General features: G+C 35.4%; 1 protein-coding gene across 9 annotated transcripts in view; it reads right to left on the bottom strand.

Moving 5' to 3' along the window:
- Window positions 1-2021: 2021 nt before the first annotated feature.
- Window positions 2022-21768, bottom strand: part of CDK8 (cyclin dependent kinase 8) — a 152111-nt gene continuing 132364 nt past the window's right edge. For 3 of the 9 annotated variants that reach the window (XM_036455180.2, XM_036455176.2, XM_045588462.1), the window contains 7 exons: window positions 17874-18017; window positions 15051-15120; window positions 12883-12955; window positions 6535-6632; window positions 5763-5841; window positions 5486-5644; window positions 2022-3300 (listed from right to left, as the gene is read on the bottom strand). In XM_036455180.2, coding sequence (XP_036311073.1) covers window positions 3175-3300; window positions 5486-5644; window positions 5763-5841; window positions 6535-6632; window positions 12883-12955; window positions 15051-15120; window positions 17874-18017 — 749 coding nt within the window. In that variant the 3' untranslated portion in view covers window positions 2022-3174. The remainder of the gene's footprint in view (window positions 3301-5485; window positions 5645-5762; window positions 5842-6534; window positions 6633-12882; window positions 12956-15050; window positions 15121-17873; window positions 18018-21768) is intronic. The other 6 variants (XM_036455178.2, XM_036455179.2, XM_036455177.2 and 3 more) reach the window with 6 other exon arrangements.

Here is a 21768-nt window from a genome sequence, read left to right as displayed (position 1 = left end):
ACCAATTTGCATATTACTCTTTTATTAGTGAAGATACTTTCTACCAGTGAAGTAACTGAACTGGAAAAGCAATTACTACATATTAATCAAGTTGATTTTAGGGCCTATTAAATGAGCATGTTTTTAAATCCGTTAGTTCTGTCCAGTATGCTTTCAAAAGACATTATCAGTAACTAGTAAAACACAAATTATTTTTGTAGTTTGTTATTTAAGTGGGCAAACACACCTACAAGTGAGTTTATTTGTATAAAGAACAGACCTCACTGGCAGCCCACAGCTTAACAATTTCATCCTCAGCTTTTGTTAACCAGGACACATCTTGTGCTCTGGACAGAGGGTCACTGCACTCTGCATGACTATCCCAGGCTTACGCTTTCCTCTGGGACCTGGAAGCTGAGCAAATGCAGATTTGTCTTTACCACATGGCTGACTGAGTTTGAACAGGGTATCTCTCTCCGAACTTCATTTTTCTCATTTGTAAAATGGGAAAAATAATTCTTAACTCACAGGTATTTATAAGGAATAATATGTGTAAAATGTGTCACATAGTGCATAACATGTGCTAGGTATTCAGTGTTACTTTCAAGTCCAGCTGAGATAATAAAGTTAATACGCAACTCATCAGATAGCTTGCTTTACACAGTGCCTTTCAGTATTTCTGTGAGTCAGTGAGAGCACCACAGTTACTACCACAGTTATAATTTACAGGGGCTTGAAGTGGAATGACCTGACCAAGAACTGCCATTAAGTAACTGGTGGGGCCACGACCCAAAAGCCTATGTTCTTCCTGAGGCTCCACACCAACCCCCACCCCGGGAAACCTCCCCCAGCGTACTATTTTGTCTGCTCAAAAGAGAAACAGTTATGGTTCTTAATCTTCTACTTCGTGCCCGATCCAGTAATGGCTTTCTTTCATTGCTGTTTCCCATGTGTGGATCCTGACTCAACTAAATTAAGTTTCTTGAGCATTTGAGGATAGAGATTGCGATTTGTTTAAGCTCAGTCTGACCACAAGGCTTACTATTAAATATATTAATATACCAAGTACTTAGTAGATACCTCATAAAATCAATTCTATCGCTCCTTTAAATAATATTTTCAGTTTATGAGAAACTTCATAGCTGTGCCCAGGTGAGATGAATATTGTACAGAGTATTAATTGCTCAGTAACATTTTTGAGAAGCAGGAGCCCCTAACCATTTAAAAGAAAAAACTTAATAAAGATTACTGAATTCAGAGGTACTTTTAAATATTTTAGCCCTGGGACTATCAATATTGTAGCACTCGGCTTATACTCATGTAAAAGCTTGAAGTTGATTTATGAGTGGCTAGGAAATGTTTGGCCATGAAATGACTTAGAAAGAATAACTTACCTGCTAGAACTAGGCCATATTTTAAGCCTTAAGGAAAAAATGACATTCCCATGGAGAGAGAACACTAATAATAGGTAACATTTAACAAATGCTTATATGCTAGGCATGCGCTATGTGTTTTACTCCTATTAGATTTTAAACAAATCAACTTTAAGGCATAAATTACATACAATACAAATTGCCAATTTAAAGTGTACAGTTTGATGAGTTTTTCTATGGTCAGGCCTTATTAGTGTTGGTATTCCTCAGTTCTTAATTGTTTTGGAATGTTTTTATATGAATGAGTTGAATTTAAAGAAAAATGTTAATTGTTTCATCTTTTATATTTTGTGCAGGAGGAGGGAGGGAAAATATTATTTGGGTTAAAATAGTCAAACTGGTCTCAAAGGTTAAGGCATTATTTTAGAAATGAAAGGCACATCATAACTTCTTTCAATTAGAAAGCTATCTATTTCATCTTGGAGTACTACAGTGCCGAGTGTAACAGAAAGGAATCCACATCTACATCGAACATCATTACTCTAAGATGGAGGCAGAATACATAGATATTAATGAAAACTGGAGATTGACTTAGAGGCCACTTGTTAAGACCCATTTTAAAGTAAAATAAAACGTATTTTGTCATATAAAAATACAGCTGACTCCATATTTTGATTTATGAAAAATAAATTTATTACATAACACCGTGTTTTTAACAATGTTCAATTTTTTTAAATTCAGAATACTTGTGTCATTCATGTAAAATAGTTTGATACAGTACATTGTATGTTATAGGGTTTATTTTTCCTCAAAAATTCTAAGGCTCTCCTACTCCTTCTCCTTTGCTGAAGTAAGGGCACCCTAAACAACGTGCGAACAGGATTTAAAAAAGAAAACAAACTGAATAAAACTTTAATAGCACTACACCAACCAGCTTTAAAATCAGGACAAAATATCTGAATTGGATGCCGCACCTTTTTAAGGAAGTTACCATTCATGCTTTTTCATCTTAAAGCATGCTCACAAATCAGTAACACTAACAGGAAAAATAAAACACTGTCTATGACAATCATTTTAGTTTGTTTGCTGAACCAAACAGGTTTATATCAATGACAATATATTTAATTACTATCAAATAGCAGCTTTAATACCAGTCAAGTCATAGATTGAAAATAAAAACAAACTTATAAGTGGGAAATTAATCTTTGGGAGTTTTGAAACCTTTCTGGAAAAACTATGTGACTTTTTGTACTTTCAAAAATACCCAAGCAATAGAATCTTGATCAAAAAACACTGATTAATGTAGAAAATGAATCAACCCACTGATAAGACACTATGATGAAAGGTGTACCAAAATAATCTCATTTTGAGTCTCAGTTATTTTGTTGAGTTAACACATACTGTATGTTTCAAGTACCAGTTAAACTTTTTGTGTGTGTACGATTGGTCAGATAATATTACACTGAAAGAATTCACCACATACAACAACAAATGCTCGCCCCTAGCACATTTCACAGCTTCACCTGCTACAGACTGTCACTGAAAAAACGCACTGGTCAGTCTGAACCGTGTCACGTAAACTATGGAAGTAGCAAATCCACAACACAAAGTGTGCTAGCACTTTCTGTTCAAGTCTAACCCCAAAACAGGTACAATTTGGAAGCCACTACCTCAGTCTGTGAAAAGTGGTGGAACTTGGCTACTGGACATGTTGAATATGTGGTTGTACAGTACATTCTCATGGCCCTCACCAGGTTCCCGCAGAGAGCTGCAGTTAGTCCGCAGCTTTAACAACAGTGCATTGACAATGTTCCAACGCAGCTCAGTACCGGTGTGTCTGGTGCGAGTACTGTGGAGGCTGCTGGGAGGTAGCTGAGTAGCCCATGCTGCTCTGTGGCTGTGATGTGCTTGGTCCAGGATTGGGATAGGCAGCATGTGGATTGGAACGCTGGAAAGAGATTGAGGGAGAGGTGTAATCCATGTGTTTCTATGAGTTGGTTATATCCCAAGCCAGCATGGCTGATCATGTGTGTTCGAGATGTCATTTATTTCAAGGCATTAAGAATTTAAGAGTCTTGTGCCATGCACTAGCCTTTACAATTAAAATGGCAAAACCCCCAGATCTTTTAATACCACTTTCTCTGTATGAAGGTCAGAAGAATTGCTAGTAAAGAATACTGAGCTGAGTCTATTGTTATGCTGTAGAGTTCATTTTTTCTGCAGCTGTAACTCCCTTTTTATGCTGTTTTATATCTACTTGATAAGTAATAACTAATTTGTTTGAGAGATTTATATAAAAAACTTAATGATATATATGTATTAAGTAAACCAAAGCAACTTACATGCTAGTCTCTTTAGTAGAAACCTTCCCAACACACACACACACAAATGATTAAAGAGTAAAAATGAGTATGTTAAGAAAAGATACACAGAAACATTTTCTTTGGCATTAAATATTTTTATGCCCTTTAAACTAATGAATCTTACTTTCTGCTACAAGGTACATACAAAAGTAAAATCACTGAAATGTAAGAGTGGTTTCCTCAGTTCTAAAACAGCACAAAAGGAAGGAACATTGGTGGAGTTTAGAGTACTCTGAGTCTGATGTTATGATATTACTCACATTCCTGCATCTCTCTCGTTCTATTAGCTCCCAAGACAAGCAGTATAAAAGATTAACCATAATTTATTACTTTCTTCTTTCAAAGCCTACTTAATAAGTCATACAATTTTAAATTCTGCCAATCCTAGCAAAAATGGCATTTTAAAAAGAGTGGAGAAGTTGTTTCTGAAACCACCCACAAAAAAAGACTAACAATAGCAAAAGAGAAAGCAGCAGCCTTTGCTTGGTTCCAATGGCAGAGGGCAGAGCACTGCTCTGTGCCATCACCTTAGTGTGCAAACACGCTCTGGAGCCAAGAGGGGGCCGTGCCTCCCAGTCAGATGTCTGCCCTTGATTTCCTAGTTAGACTTGCTGGACCTCTCCTTATCCAAAGCAAAGAGTCAATATCTAATTCTTAAATTACAGTAGCAGGCTCTGGGAACCTTATCAGTTTAACAAGATCTTTTTCTCTTTTAGTAGGTAAATAATTCTAATCAGTCAAAGTGTTAGCATCCTTCCCACATTGAAACCTAGGTTATTTGGGAATATGGTTAGAATAAGCAGGGAAGTGGTATACAATTTTTAAAACAGGTCTTTCTGTAAAAGAAGTGGCAATGTTATTTGACAGGATCCACAAGTAGGCAATGCAGCAGCCTTATAGTTAGATCTGAGTGGAGTCCTGGGTCCACTACCAGCTCTCTGGATGCACACATGCAAGTTAGTTAGTCTCTACAAGCCTCTGTTTTCTGAAATGACAGAAAATAATGCATGCTTCATCCTAAGTACAGTTCCTGGCACACAGACAAGCTCTTATTATTATATTCAACAACAGCACCATCACAACTGTTAAGTGCTTACTGGGTACCATAAATGCTACTAAGAATTTTAATGATGTGATAATAAAAAAGATACAAGTGATCCATGTAATTTTTAAGCACTTATGTCAGGCTAGCCTTACATACATATGGTCCTTAGCTTCCCTATGCTCTCTCATTTACCCTTATTATAACCTCACAGCTACCTTTATTCATATTCTACAGAGAAGGAAACTGAGAACATTTGAATCACTCAAGTTTGCCCAAAAGTCAGTGCCTGAGCTAGGATGTGAAAGCCTGTGTTCTTCTTAATCACTATGGTATACTGTTGTTTCATAATAACATACCATTTATCGAGCTCCTACTATAAGGTGCTAAGATTTATCATGTCTTCTCCTACAACAACTGCAAGTTATTTGCCAGTCTCATTTAACAGATGAAAAACTAAAGCCAGGAAATAGTATATTACTTGCTCAAGGTCACACGGTTAATAAATGGCATAATTTAAATTCAATTATTCCAACTCTGTCTAGTTCCAAAGCCTAAACTCCCTCTACTGTATCACTGTCAGCACTTTTCCATGCCAGTAACACTTCCTGTCAATGTAATTCCCCAGGTACACAAAGGCCTTTTCTTAATTACATCACATTTTCCAGTGGTCCCAAACCAATGCAAATACTGACATGGCAGGTCAATACAAAATAATTTCAAAATACCTGATAGTCTGAGGTCATGATCAGTCCACCTGAGGTAGTGGTAGGAGGAACAACTCTCACTTTTTTCAACGGGGGTCCCTGTGTATGACTGCTCTCTTGATTCCCTGGGTGACCAGTTCCATTAGTGTGGTTATTGCCCTGTTGCTGCTGCTGGTTCTTCTCAATTGGTTAAACGGAAAAATAAAGTTCAACTCAGAAGGAGAACACAATACACACAAACCTGAAAATGTTGTGGTAGCACTAAAACAAGAAGCTGCCAACTATACTTAATACTTACTTTGTCTCCTTTATCATCAGGTTCTTCTTCTGTTAAAAATTCTCGTTTTGGGTAAGGGATTTGACAACCGGCAAAAACACTGATCACAAAGGAAAAAAAAAGACTTCTGGTATATTAATCAATATTCCAAATGCTTCATTTAAGTGGCATTCATTTTAAGATGGACTTTGTCTCCCTATTTATAATATAAAAGCTTTCATACAAGTGGACAAAATGAATCTTTTTTTCTCATCAGTGACATCACAGCAGGTCATTTAAGTGCCTTTCATTGCATAAAAATAATCAATAATCATCTAGGATGACTCAACTGTTTTTTTAATCCTAGCATTACTCTTTTATTACTACAACCAAAATGTAGATTCAGACAAGATGTCACAATTCAAGCACAAATGTTTTGTACCCTCCCTAGCATATTTAAGTGAAAGCTGGCCTAGGGAGCACAGACTCATGGGGATGGGATTTGTAATTGGTGCACAAACAGTAGGAGAAAGCAATCTCAGTGAGTGAGTGAGCGCCACTTGGGTAACCAACCTCACCCAACAACTGATGACTGCCGAAACCAACGCTAGAATGTTTCCTAAAGCAACCGAGAAATAGGAACACTCTCCACCATAAACCCCTGACACTCAGTTATCAGAGCTCAGGCTTTGCTTGTCATAGGATTTCATTGGGACTCTGGATCAAAGGAGTGGCAACTTGGAGTTGACAACTGAAAGAAAATAGGCCTCCCCCAATTTTACCATGCTGGTGAGTTAACAAATTGATCACTTACTCTGATGTAGGAAGTGGGTCTTCTAAGAAATAGGGATCCTGCATAGCCTGTTCTGAGGTAATTCGCTTTATTGGGTCCATGGTAAGCAACTTCTGAAGCTGAAACCATAAGTCATAAAAACATTACTGCATTACTTTTCCTAGTTATAACCCTTGACACACATGTGGGAGGTATATGTTTTTTGATGAATAACACCATGATTTGGAGGGCATTTATTCCTCCAAATTAAGATAAAATTATTAAATTTAATGTAGTAATTCACATTTTGGTTATTCTACCGTGTTTCCCCGAAAATAAGACATCTTCCGAAAATAAGACCTACTTACAGGTTTCCTTCTGAGTGAAATATAAGGCATCCCCCCAAAAATAAGGCCCCCCTAGGCTAAACATAAGAGATTTGGTCCACTGATTCTGAAAGAAATGGAGTCACAAGAAATTCACCAGGAAATTCAGGAATTGGATTGTTATGATGATGTTCCAGAAGATGATGACATGATTGTCATTGAATAAATGAGTAAATTCTTGATACTGTAGGATTCAGTTTGTCTGGTTTGTGTTGACAACTATTGTACTACTGTACCGTATACAGGTAATAAATTTCCTTTATTTTCATTTAACAATAAATGTGTACCGTATTCTTCTTCATGGAAAAATAAAACATCCCCTGAAAATAAGACCTAGCGCATCTTTGGGAGCAAAAATTAATATAAGACACTGTCTTATTTTTGGGGAAACAGGGTAATATTCATTATCTCATGTGATTCTCCTATAAGATGTAATTAAACTTATATCTTTTTACTCTAAACCTAGGGGTGTCGAACTCAATCAGAGAAGGGGCCAAAATCTAAAATCCAGCCTAAATCTCGGGCCGAATGGTTTACTGAACAGTCATAAACTGTCATTGTGATGGAAATGCAGCGGAGTGCAGTGATGACAGTGCGGTGCGGGCCACATTGCAAGGCCTGGCGGGACGGATTTGGCCCGAGGGCCTTGTGTTTGACACATGTGCTCTAAACCAATAATCTTCTTCCTACATTATCTAAATTATCCAATTCAGGACAGGATTAAAAAAGTTCTAAGACAAACAATATGATACTACATGCAGTTATTTAGATTTAAATCTAAATTAACTATATTTAAAAAATCAATTTCTCAGTCATATCAGGTCATTTCTCGAGCTCAACAGCTCCATGTTGCTAGGGCTATCCTTACTGCAGCACAGCTCATCACAAAGTTCTCCCGGACAGTGCTGTACCATCTAAATAAATATGGTGATTGATATGGAACTTGGAAAGTACAGAGGTGTAGTTAAGTACAGAAGAGATTCTGGAAAGAGGCTGCTTGGGTTAAAATCCTCACTAGACATTTTTTGGTTGAGTGACTTTGGACAAATTAGTTAACCACTTTGTAACCTCATTTGACAAAAGGAGACTAAAACTGGTACCTATTATCACAGGTTTGTTTTCAGGATTTAATGAGTTAACCCTACCAGACCACTGTACCGATTTTTCGGTACTCGTCACAAACTAAAAATAACCAACCAATCGTGGTCAAACCTCTTGGTTAGCCATTGCAAATGTCTGGCCCCATGTGTTTGAATTGACTTTGTGTGGTTTGACGTGAAAAATTTCTGAAAATTAACAATGAAACGAGCGGCTGATGAACCAAACACTTCAACAGGAAAGCGAAGTAGGTCTAGGCTTATCACAGTCCACAGGTGATCGATACTTTAGTTGATTCAGACTCTGAGGAATCAGAATTTCATCAAGAATACGTTTCCAGTTCAAGTGACATAGACAGGGAGAGATCGAGTGATGAGGAGAATCTTGAACCTTATAGATCTAGAGCTAGATGGATAGTAAGAGAAAGGGGGCCGTGTCCTTCAAATAGTTGATAGGGGAGATCTAGGTGGTGATGAAGGTTGGACAAGGAATTCTGTATCACCAAATACAGATCTGAATTTCACTGAGGATGGAAAAGGCCCAGTGAACATTCCTGGATCTATCACAGAGGAGAGTGAAACGATTGACTTTTTATCCTTGTTTTTGGAGGATACTTTCTGGCAAACTTTGACAGAGAAAACCAATCTCCGGGCCCACCAACTGCATAGAGCAAAGCTCAACTCCTACAATGCCAAAAACATCAAGGAGAAATGAAGGCTTTTCTTGGACTGAGGATCTATATGGAATACTTATGTATAAAGCCCAGCTATCGGATTATTGGACAAATGAGGGCTCTGACTTTATTGGATTTATTCCCAGATTTCAAAATGTTATGACTCAAGACAGATACTTGGCCCTTTGGAGTTTTTTACACATAATTGATGAGGAAGACACTGATATCCATAAGACAGACAGAATATATAGAGTTAGGCCTTTCTTGGAAAGTCTGCTCCCCAAGTTTCTCCACTTCTATCTGCCAAAGCAACATTTGAGCCTAGATGAAGGGATGATCCAGACAAAAAACCACTTGGCCATCAAGCAGTATATCAAGGATAAATAAGCCCACAAAGTGGGGCATCAAGTCTTTTCTCTCTGTGAAGGTGAGACTGGCTACATTTTGAATGCAGAAATCTACACTGGTGCTGCACCAATGCCTATAAGACTTGGGCGCAGTAAGAAATACAGTCGTTCGTCTCCTGACCTCATGTGCAATGGAAAATAAATCTCATGTGCTTGTCATGGACCGGTTCAACAATTCTGTAACCCTTGCTAAATATGCACTGTCAGAATTACACACAGGAATTGTGGGAACCCTGCAGCAAACAGGAAGCAGTTTCCTAAGTCCCTGGAAAGTGTAAAAAAAAACTTGCTAGGTATGCAAGAAATACAGATGCCACAGCTGGTGAAGGACTATAATAAATATATGGGTGGCTGTGACAACAATGACCAAATGACCGCTGGCCCTAATGGCTTCTCATAAAATATTTTACGTGGGTCAGTTATAATTCTTGTATCTTGTATGCTTCAAAAAAGCCAGTTAATTTCACCAGATATATTCAGAAACTGTGCCTGCAACTTATTGGTGGATACAGGACATCAGCCCACTGCCACCCACAAAAGGAACCCTGTACTCAATGGATGATCCCAGGCAATCATTTTCCAGAGATTCCCCCCGAGACATTGCCCAATCATATCTGTGTTGTGTGCATGGAAAAGCACTTCAGGTACAACAAGCAAAATCCTGGAGTGCCTTACAAAGACAATCCATGCAAGAAAGTGAAGAGCAACATCTGGTGCTCACTTTGCAAGAAGTACCTCTGTGTGAAACAAAGCTCATCCTGCTGGGTGGATTGGCACAGAAAGGTGGAATATTGGGCTAGATGAAAGGTAGACTTATTTTCACAATGTCTCCAAGTTCCATCTTATTCTAACCGCTTGTTTGCATGTAACTAACATTTTTCTATGTCATGTTGATTTTTTTCTCTTTAATATATGGAAAGCAATTAAATGGTGTCTGGCACAAAGGAAGCATTATATAAGTGTTAGTTGTTATCACCATCATCATCTTCCCTACATACAGAAATGTCACATTAATGTAAAAACTCAGTATTTTTTTTGGTTAAAACATAGTTTACTAAAGGCTCTATGAACTAGAATATCTTATTTTAATATGTGATTTAAGAGGTTATCTAAATAGTGATCTCTTTATTTATAGTCTCTGATGGAAGTTTTCGGATGTTATAGCACAACCAGAGGCCCGATGCATTAAGATTTGTTCAAGAACGGAACTTCCTTCCCCTGGCTCCCAGCACCGCCTTTGCTCTGCCAGAGCCACCTTTTTGATCAGGCCCAGAGCTGCCTTTCCACCTTCTCACGCTGCCCAGAGGCCCAGAACAGTGTGGAACGCCTGTGTTGTCACCATGGCAATTACTCAAACATACCTCCCCCAGCTGCTCAGTGCCTGTGTATGCAAATTAACCTGCCATCTTTGTTGGGTTAATTTGCATACCCACTCCTGATTGGCTGGTGAGCGTCACAAAGGTACAGTCAATTTGCATCTTACTCTTTTATTAGTGTAAACAGAATCATCCCTGGAGCACTTCTTAAAACAAATTGCTAGACCCTACTCCCAGAGCTCCTGCTGGTCTACTTGAGCATGAGCGCAAAGTTCTGTGTTTTCAACAAGTTTCCAGACTATTCTAATCTACTGGACTAGGACCACATTTTGAAAAACAAGGAACTAACAGACATACTGAGCCTTAGACATGGGAGGTGACATAAATAGAGGACAAAACATATTTTAAAATGCTTGGGATGGTAAAATTTAAATTTTAGTAATCTGATATTTTAATGAAAGCACAATTTTATTTTTAGAGTTGAAAAGGAAAGCATGGATTTGCTATTTAAAATACTCAACCATGATTTTAATGGGAATCATAGCTGAGCTTTCAGATGGGTGCACTCTAGACAGATCATTACAGTTAAAACAAACAAAGCTGCAAATGAGATTTATCTCTAGAATTTCAGCAGTATTGGTAGTGCAAGTCACTTTAGACTACACTGAGTAGCAGTGAATTGGGGGGTGGGGAAGAATAATTCCCCTAAATCATGACTATTGATCTATCACTATTATTATTCTGTAGAATAAATAAGTTCATACTTAAAAAAAAAAAAAAAAAAATATATATATATATATATATATATATATATTATTGACTTTTTACTGAGAGGAAGAGAGAGGGATAGAGAGTTAGAAACACTGATAAGAGAGAATCATCAATCAGCTGCCTCTTGCACACCCACTTACTGGGGATGTGTATGCAACCAAGGTACATGCCCTTGACCGGAATCAAACCCAGAACCTTTCAGTCCACAGACTGATGCTCTATCCACTGAGCCAAACTGGTTTCGGCAAGTTCATACTTTTGAAGAATCTAACTTATCTTCTAATTAGGGTCCTGTTGTAAGCACATTACAATAAACATTATTTGGATAATAATATATATATGTTGAATGCTGCTGCTGCTTCTTTTTTTTTTAAAATATATTTTATTGATTTTGTACAGAGAGGAAGGGAGAGAGAGAGGGTTAGAAAACATCAATGAGAGAGTCATCGATCAGCTGCCTCTTGCACACCCCCTACTGGGGATATGCCCACAACCAAGGTACATGCCCTTGACCGGAATCGAACCCGGGACCTTTCAGTCCCCAAGCCGATGCTCTATCCATTGAGCCAAACCAGTTTCGGCTGAATGCTGCTTCTTAAATTGCTAATGTATGACTATGTAAAAATAAGTGGAAGATACAGAAGTAGAAACAGTAGAAGGAGAAGAAAAGTAGAAACAGAAGAAATGTTTTCCAAGCGGCCTAGGCTATAATAAGAAAAAGTTTAATCCTTTCCAAGTAAAAAAAAAAATTAAAAATTCCCATTTAATAAACTCATTTAAAAATATTGGGAATAGCCCGCTGGCATGGCTCAGTGATTGAGCATTGACTTATGAACGAGGAGGTCATGGTTCAATTCCTGGTCTAGGCACATGCCTGGGTTGTAGACCCATTCTCCAGTGTGGAGTGTGCAGGAAACAGACAATCAGTGGTTCTCTCTCATCATTGATGTTTCTATCTTTCTCTCCCTTTCCCTTTCTCTCTGAAATCAATACAAATATATTTTAAAAAAATATTGGAAATAAAGGAATAAAAGGATTTTAGCAAAGCAAAATATAAACTGATTCCTCAGATTCCCCCTTTTATGGTATATAGGTTTTTTTTTTAAACATAAAGTGAAAAAACATTTTTAATTTTTACAGCATAAAAAATTTTGGTAATAGTTATATAAACCCACATCATAAATTATCTTGATAGTACATGGATTAATTCAGTTTCCAGGTCATCATTTTTCCGTTATACACTGATAAATACTGCATCTCCCATACTCTTCCAGAAAAAGCAATTAATATATACAATTACTAAAGGACTTCTAATACCCAAGTTTATAAGAGGTGTTTTTGGAGTTAAATATTTTGTGAACAGTTTTTTCAAAGAGTTGAAATACAAAATAATTTATAAAAAATATTTCTGAATGGTGGGGTTATTTTCTTCTTGATTCTTCTCTGAAATTTTTAAATAACTGATAAAACCTAGAAAAGTAATTTTTAAAATGTGCTTGATAGACTTGGTATAATGACTATCTTGAGAAAATCTAATCTAACCATGTCAAATCATGCTATGGGTTTGAACAAATATTTTTATGTCTTTACTAGTACTTATTAACATGATCTCCACATTTACTGTTCAAGTACTCTAAATGTGCTTAGTAACCATAGAAACTGACCCAATAAAGCCTTAAATGGACTAATCAATTAGGGCAGAAAAACGCATTTTATTAGTACTGTTTGCTAAAGCTTACCAAGTGGAATGCTTTACTATCTGGTTTAACTTTATGTTTTTCCATATACTTGATAAGGCTGCAGTTGGTATACCTGAAAGAGAAATACTATATTAAATTTGAGGTTAACTTTAAATTAGATATCTATATTAAATTTTAGATTAATTTTACATTGGTTGAAGTTTTTCCACACAGAATTCCTTTCATCATAATCAATATATTGGGTCGGCAAGTAAGTAATTGCGGGTTTCACACATATATGGCTTCAGTTGAATTTTTAGGTTTGCAGACGTAGTAAAAATGTAAAACACATTTTGTTATTTGATAGTTGGCTATTCAGCTGTTAATCAGTAAAAAAAGTTTTTTGATCTGTTTTGTAGTTTTCGTTTGGCGTTCGTTGAAAAATGGAAAATCAAAAGGAACATTTTCGTCATATTTTGATTTTTTATTTCCACAAAGGGAAAAACGCATCGCAAGCTCATAAAAAGTTATGTGCTGTTTATGGTGACGAAGCCTTAAAAGAACTGCAGTGTCAAAATTGGTTTGCCAAATTTCGTTCTGGTGATTTTTCACTCAAAGATGAAAAACGCTCTGGTCGTCCAATTGAAGTTGATGACGCCCTAATCAAAGCAATAATCAATTCGGACTGTCACAGTACAACACGTGAGATTGCAGAGAAGCTTCATGTATCACATACATGCATTGAAAATCACTTAAAACAACTTGGCTATGTTCAAAAACTCGATACATGGGTTCCTCACGAACTGAAAGAATCACAGTTAACGCAACGCATTAGCAGCTGCGATTTGCTAAAGAAACGTAATGAAAATGATCCATTTTTAAAACGACTGATAACTGGCGATGAAAAATGGGTTGTTTACAACAATATCAAGCGGAAAAGATCGTGGAGCAGGCCAGGTGAACCAACTCAAACAACATCAAAAGCTGATATTCATCAAAAGAAGGTTTTGTTATCAGTTTGGTGGGATTACAAAGGAATTGTCTACTTTGAACTCTTACCACCCAACCGAACGATCAATTCTGATGTCTACATTGAACAACTAATGAAATTAAACAATGCAGTTGAAGAAAAGCGGCCCAAATTGACAAATCGAAAAGGTGTTGTATTCCATCATGACAATGCAAGGCCACACACATCTTTGGTCACTCGGCAAAAATTAATGGAGCTTGGTTGGGATGTTTTGCCACATCCACCATATAGTCCTGACCTTGCACCATCTGATTACTTTTTGTTTCAATCTTTACAAAACTCCTTGAATGGTAAAAATTTCAATAATGATGATGATGTCAAATCGTACCTGATTCAGTTTTTTGCTAATAAAAACCAGAAGTTTTTTGAACGTGGGATTATGATGCTGCCTGAAAGATGGCAAAAGGTCATTGATCAAAATGGGCAATACATTACAGAATAAAGTTATTTAGTTCCATGAAAAAATTGTCTTTGATTTTCTTTAAAAAATCCGCAATTACTTACTTGCCGACCCAATAGTATATATATATTGAAAATGGTATAATCAGAATAAAGAGTGGCATTAAATCAATTTTATACTTCAATGAATATTCACACTGGTCACTTTTGAATGGATAGTACTGATTACATGCAAGATAATTTCATTAATAATATATACTGAATAGTTTCCACATGCATGTTATCTCAAAAATTATCTTAATTGGATCAAAAGTTTAACTCAGCCTTAAATAAATAAAAAGAAAAAAAATTGTTATAAGTCTATATAGTGCTCTCTTCCAATCCCCTGATCTTGCCTTGTAAATAAATGAAATATTCCTTTTCTTCTATTAAAACTTGCTTAAAATTACCCAACCTAGATGGGTAGACAAATGGTTATTTACAAGGCTTATTTATTTCAGTCTCTTACTGCCTAGAATTACTTTCTACCAATGCTTCCAGAAAATAAGGAATATGGAGAAAAAAAAATTTTCCCCTCATATCCAAGTCAGCTACTAATATTAGATATTTACCTTTCTTATATCATTTAAACATCTTAAGAAATGGTCACAATGTAAAAAATATATATTAAATATATAAAATTATTTATTACACTAATATTATGTTGCATATTTTATTATGTTGAGTATTCATTCAGTCTTCTGCTGAGTACTCTGGAAAGGCAAAACTAAACAAAAGGTCTATTTTCTTTCCAACTTACGTATTTCTTCTGAAATCCTTCATTAATGTTGAATGTTCAGGCATCTTTTTTATATCTTCCCAATCTTTATCTGTAAAATACATTGATAAAATTGTATGTTGTCTAGGTTCCTAGTCTCAAGACTTCAATAAAGGTCATCTCAGTTTCATTACATTTCCTATACTTTTAACCTCCATGAAAGCACAGACTTCAAATAAATGGTAGTTACAGTAAAGATCTTATCTTGCACTGTAAATACAACTCTACCTTGTATAGAAATAGACCTTTCTATCTTTTTAAAAATGCCTACTTTTTACGTGTTTGACTATGTTTATGTTACCTAAATTTCTAGAACTAAAGCGTAATGTTATAGATAAAAATTTCTATTATTAATTCTAATTCTCTTTGTAAAATCAATATTTTTCTTTTTCTTTCATTCTTTTTTTATTTTTTTTTATTTTTACCCAATTTCTTTGTTAAATCAGTAACCAATCTCTTCAATAATAAATCTAATATCTTCCCCTCAGCAGCTTTAAGGTACACTTCTTTTCATATGGGCCTCCTTATTGTCACCTCATTAAATACATTGCTTTTATATCAGCATTCTATGTAAGCAGTAATAATTATTTCAAATAGAATAGAGTAGCATATAACTAGTACATTAATTAGTTGTTGGCTTTGGCTAGTTTCAATAACATAACAAAAACAATCCCAGCTACTAATATAATATTAGGTAGAAAATGTCTCAGTTAGTTTTGCTGGCATTAGAGTTATTCAAGCAACACACGCTAAATAGCTTGTTTTCTCCATCATTATCAATGGACTTTTACTTTGATAAAGTAAAAGATAGTCTACTAAGTGCCCAGCACTATAACAGTAGCTGACCAGCACCATTAGCTTTTAAATGGCTTTTAGAGGTTCGAGTTTCTTTCAATTTACTTGTAAAAATATTTGCTAATTTCCTCCACAGATATCACATATTTTAAAATAAACTAAATATATATTTAAGTTTCTAAGTGGAATTTTCTCAACTATTTTCTTACTTTAATTTCTCTATTTTGTAAGTTTCTCAAGCTAGAAATCTTGAGATAATCTTTTCCCTTTTCCCTTAATGATATACTTGCTATTAAAATGATACATTTGTCCCTTATTCTCCTTCCTTATTATCACTTTATACCTGGAATACTGTTATAAGCAAGCAGCTGGTTTCCCCAACTAAATTTACTTGTTTTTCATTGATTCTTATAAACCACTGCCATTCTAATATCTTTTTAAAATGTAACATATTTTATCATGAAGTCTCACTCTTTAGCATAGCAAATCTAAATTCTGCTGCCTGCTCTTCAAGTTCCTTATAAGCTGAGCCTTTCCTAACTGTTGAACCACACATTAAGAATTATCTTCTAAAAGGCCTTTCCCACTTCCACCCTGTCTTAAGCCATGTTCCTTTCTCTGGTGGGCCCATTCAGAAGAGGGAAGCAAAGGCCACTCTTCTCCATCTACTCAAACCATACATATTCTTGAAACAGTCTACTTAGATCAGTAAAATGTAAACTTGAAGAGGGCAGGAATCATATCTAAGTCTACAATATTTTACATTTAACACAGTGCTTGGCACATGGCAGGTACTCAGTAAATACTCAGTGAATAACTGAAATTCCCATCACAAAAAAGCAGTCTTTGCAGAATTGTTAACCAATTTTGGAGAAAGGCAGTATCTGTGTAGTTATTCTGCATTTACTGATAATTAACATCCTTCTAAGGCAGTGGTTGGCAAACTGCGGCTTGTGAGCCATATGCGACTCTTTGGCCCCTTGAGTGTGGCTCTTCCACAAAATACCATGTGCGGGCGCACACATACAGTGTGACTGAAACTTTGCGGTCCATGCGCAGAAGTTGGTTTTTGGCTCAAAAAAAAAATTTCAATCGTTGTACTGTTGGTATTTGGCTCTGTTGACTAATGAGTTTGCCGACCACTATTCTAAGGGAATGTGAAATTATAAACTCCCAGATATATATGTATTAGTCTTGAGATATAGTGACCTGAGAAAAATTCCAACGAACAATTTTTAATAAGTACTCGACTATCCAAAATTATAAAGGTGCTTTAAATAAGTTTTCATTATTCTGGACCACTGGGCAGTTTTTAGTGACTGATGAACTATCATTCTGTGGTATAACAAAGGAAGGGGATACAGCCGGAGAGATCTAATGCCCATGCTGAGACACCTAAACAACTTTTTCCCTACCGCAAATGGGTGCATTTGCGAGCAAGGTTGTTGGAATGCTCGACTTTCACCTACATTCTGACTGTTCTAATACAAAATTAGAAAGAATGTTCTTATTGACGAAGATTATAGAGAAAAAAAAGCTATTATTCAATACAATGTGAGTCTGCACAGTGCCCTAAATAAAAATCAGGTTCAAAATTTATATTCAAGTGCCAAGTAATTAATGGCAGCATAGTATGTTCTGCCAGACAAAAGTGCATGCTACTGAATTTTATTTGCAGTTCCCACTTGTAAGAACTAAAGGCACCTTTTAAATATAGATATTGCAAATATTTTATCATTTCAAATATTAAACAACAAAACAAAATATAACAACAACAACAAAAAAACAAAAATACACCTGCAAGTGCAAGTTCAGGAAATCCATAAATATTTTCATGCTAAAACGTGAACTCCACAAATTTTGCTATTTCTATGGATCTTTGATTAAGACAAGCCATAAATATAAAGTATCAAGTAAGAGTAGTTTTTATCAACTAAATATATACACCTTTCCAATGAAGATAACTAAGTTCAAACAACAGTGATTTAAAAACAAAAACATAATGTGTACCTGCAGGGAATCCCATTACATTGAATATTCTGTCCAGCTGGTCATGGTGATAAGGATTACTAGTTTTGATGTCCTCTTGTCGACAGTGAAATATTGGTTCTGACGTTAGTAGTTCTGCAAATATACACCCTATAGCCCAAATATCTTTAAAATAAAAAGACAAAAAAAAAAAAGGAAAAAAAAAAAGAAAAGGAAAAATAAAAGGAAAGGAAAAAAGAAAAAGAAAGGAGGAAAATAAAGTGGTTCTTTCCAAAAGAAAATGCATTTTTATTTTGGTGGGGAGTGTTTTTCTTTCCTTTCTTTCCCTAATAAGTCATATTAATTCCAAAGCAATTATAATTATATATACCACAGAATATGGTTTGTAAATACAGATTCCCATTCCACCCACCCAAATTTTTCATTCCCTGTTATAGCTCCACTCCACCCACTGGCTTCATTCCAAGTTTAAATCAATTTATTAGCTACATTTTAGGTAGTTTTTAAATGTTTCAAACATTACTTTATTTATGAAATACATACAAAGCTACATATGGAGCATAGGAACCACAAACAAAGAAAACTAAACAAAATAAATAAATAAATAAATAAAAACCTAAACAGCCCCTGAAATGGGGCTAAGTTGCCAAAATTAATCAGTACAATTTTTTGTGGTAAAAATATTTTTTTCTTTAGCTTGTTTATTTAAATTTGTAAAGTCTAATAATTATGCTCCCATGTTAACACTAGTTAGCAAGGTGTGATTACAAGAAAAAGACAGCGACTAAACATAAATATTCTAATGAAACAGTATTTCTACTTGAAGAGTTTTTCATTCAAAGTGTGTGTTTTTTTCATAGAAACGTAGGTTTATTTTGATAGAGACATGGTGAATACAAAGGGCTGAAATGAGTAATAATTAAAATAATATAATAGAACATTTTAATAAAAATTAATATTTTTCTTTTTAAAAAAATTTTTGATTGATATTTTAATCAATAAAGAAAAATATATCAATCAAAGTTTTTCTTTAGAGTATAACAAGTGTCAGGTGATTTTGCAAGGTCAAGTATTTAATAGGAACAAAAAAAAGAAGGTAAAATACTACCTCTAAATAGGTACAAAAGCTATAACTTCATACACAGACTGAGGGTGAAGGGATGGAAAAAGGTTTTCCAGGCGAATGGAAATGAATAAAAAGCTGGGGTAGCAATACTTATATCTGACAAATTAGATCTCACAGTGAAGGACATAAAAAGATATAAGGAAGGCGACTTCATAATACTAAAGGGAGCAATCTAACAAGAAGAAATGACTCTAGTAAACATATACACACCCAATACAGGAGCACCCAAATACATTAAAAACAAAAACAAAAACAAAAAAAAAAACTCCTGGAGGATATCAAGGGAGAGATTAACAGCAATACAATCATAGTAGGAGACTTTAATACCACACTATCACCATGACAAATCCTCTAAACAAAAAAATCAACAAAGAAACATCAATCCTAAATGACTCACTAGACCAGATGGAATTGACATCTTCAGAACATTTCACCCCAAAGCCACAGAATATACATTCTTCTCAAGTACACATGGGTCATTTTCAAAGAAAGATCATATATTGGGTCACAGGCAAAGTTTCTTCAAATTTAAGAAGATAGAAATCATATCAAGCATCTTCTCAAACATAATGGCATAAAACTGGAAGTCAACTATAATAAAAACAATCCAAGCCCAAACTGGTTTGGCTCAGTGTATAGAGCATCAGTCTGAGGACTGAAAGGTCCCAGGTTCAATTCCGGTCAAGGGCATGTACCTTGGTTGCGGGCACATCCCCAGTAGGGGGTGTGCAAGAGGCAGCTGATCAATGTTTCTCTTTCATCAATGTTTCTGACTCTCGATCCCTCTCTCTTCCTCTATGTAAAAAAATCAATAAAATATTTATTTTTAAAAACCCGAAAAAAATCAAACACATGGAAACTAAATAGCATGCTATTAAAAAATGACTGGGTTGCCAAAAAGATCAAAGAAGAAATAAAAAACATCATGGCAACAAATGACAATGAAAACACAACAATCCAAAATCTATGAAAACACAGCAAAAGCAGTCTTGAGAGGGAAGTTCACAGTTCTACAAGCCTACTGCAAAAAACAAACAAACAAGAAACAATGGAAATAAACTACCTAGCACTAAAATTCAATGAATTAGAAAGAGAACAAGAAGAAAATCCCAGTGTATGCAGAAGGAAGGAAATAATAAAGATCAGAGCATAGATAAACAACATAGAGATTAAAAAACAAACAAACAAACAAAAAAAAAAAAAACCCAACAATACAAAAGATCAATAAAACCAAGTTTTTGGAAAGGATAAACAAGATTGATGAATCTCTAGCCAGACTCACCAAGAAGCAAAGAGAGAGGACCCAAATAAACAAAATCAGAAATGAAAGAGGAAAAATAACAACAGACCCCACAGAAATACAAAGGATTGTTTAAAAAAATACTATGAACAACTCTATTCCAACAAACTAGACATCCTGGAGGAAATGGACACATTCCTAGAAAAATACAATCTTCCAAAATTCAATCAGGAAGAATCCAAAAATCTCAATAGACCAGTGACTTTGGAAGAAATTGAAGCAGTCATCAAAAAGCTTCCAACAAACAAAAGCCCAGGGCCAGACAGCTTCACAGAGTAGTTTTACCAAACATTCAAGGAAGAACTAAAACTATTCCAAAATTTCAAAAGAAAGGAACACTTCCAAGTTCCTTCTATGAAGCCAGCATCACCCTAATGCCGAAACCAGATAAAGACAACTCAATGAAAGAGATTTACAGACCAATATCCCTCATTACAACATAGAGATTAAAAAACAAACAAACAAACAAACAAAAAAAACCCCCAACAATACAATGACCAGATGCCAAAATCCTCAACAAAATTCTAGCAAATCGTACATCAGGAAGATTATACACCATGACCAAGTAGGATTTATCCCAGGAATGCAAGGATGGCACAATATCTGCAAATCAATAAACGTGATACATCACATAAACAAACTGAAAGATAAAAGTCATATAGTCATGTCAATTGATGCAGAAAAAGCATTTGACAAAATCCAACACCTTTTCTTGAGAAAAACTCTCAGCAAGGTGGGAATAGAAGGATCATATCTCAACATAATAAAAGCTATATATGATAAAACCACAGCTAACATACTCAATGGGCAAAAACTAAAACCATTTCCCTTAAGAACAGGAACAAGACAGGGATGCCCACTCTCACCACTTCACTCCTGTTTGACATAGTCCTGGAAGTACTAGCCATTGCAATTAGACAAGAAGAGGATATAAAAGACATCCAAATTGGAAAAGAAGAAGTAAAGCTGTCCTTATTTGCAGATGACATGATATTGTACACAAAAAAACCAAAAGACTCCATCAAAAAACGAATAGACTTAATAAATGAATTTGGCAATGTAGCAGGATACAAAATTAACGCCAAGAAATCTATGACATTTCTATACACCAATAGTGAACTTACACAAAGAGAGACCAAAAAAGCAATTCCATTTACCATCGCACCAAAAATATTAAGATACCTAGGAATAAACTTAACTTTGGAGGTAAAAAACCAATACGTGTAAAACTACAGAACACTGAAAAGAGATAGAGGAAGACATAAACAGATGGAAGAACATACCATGTTCATGGATTGGTAGAATTAACATAATTAAAATGTACATACTACCCAAAGCAATTTATAGATTCAATGCACTCCCCATTAAAATACCAATGGCATATTTCACAGACCTAGAAAGAAATCTCCAAAAATTCATCTGGAATAAAAAAAGACCCTGAATAGCCACAGCAATCCTGAGAAAGAAGAACAAAGTAGGAGCGATCTCAA

This window comes from Pipistrellus kuhlii, unplaced genomic scaffold (assembly GCF_014108245.1).
Source record: "Pipistrellus kuhlii isolate mPipKuh1 unplaced genomic scaffold, mPipKuh1.p scaffold_m20_p_3, whole genome shotgun sequence".
Lineage (NCBI taxonomy): Eukaryota > Metazoa > Chordata > Mammalia > Chiroptera > Vespertilionidae > Pipistrellus > Pipistrellus kuhlii.
Note: the sequence above shows the minus strand (reverse complement) of the source record. Positions and strands in the feature narration are given on the sequence as shown.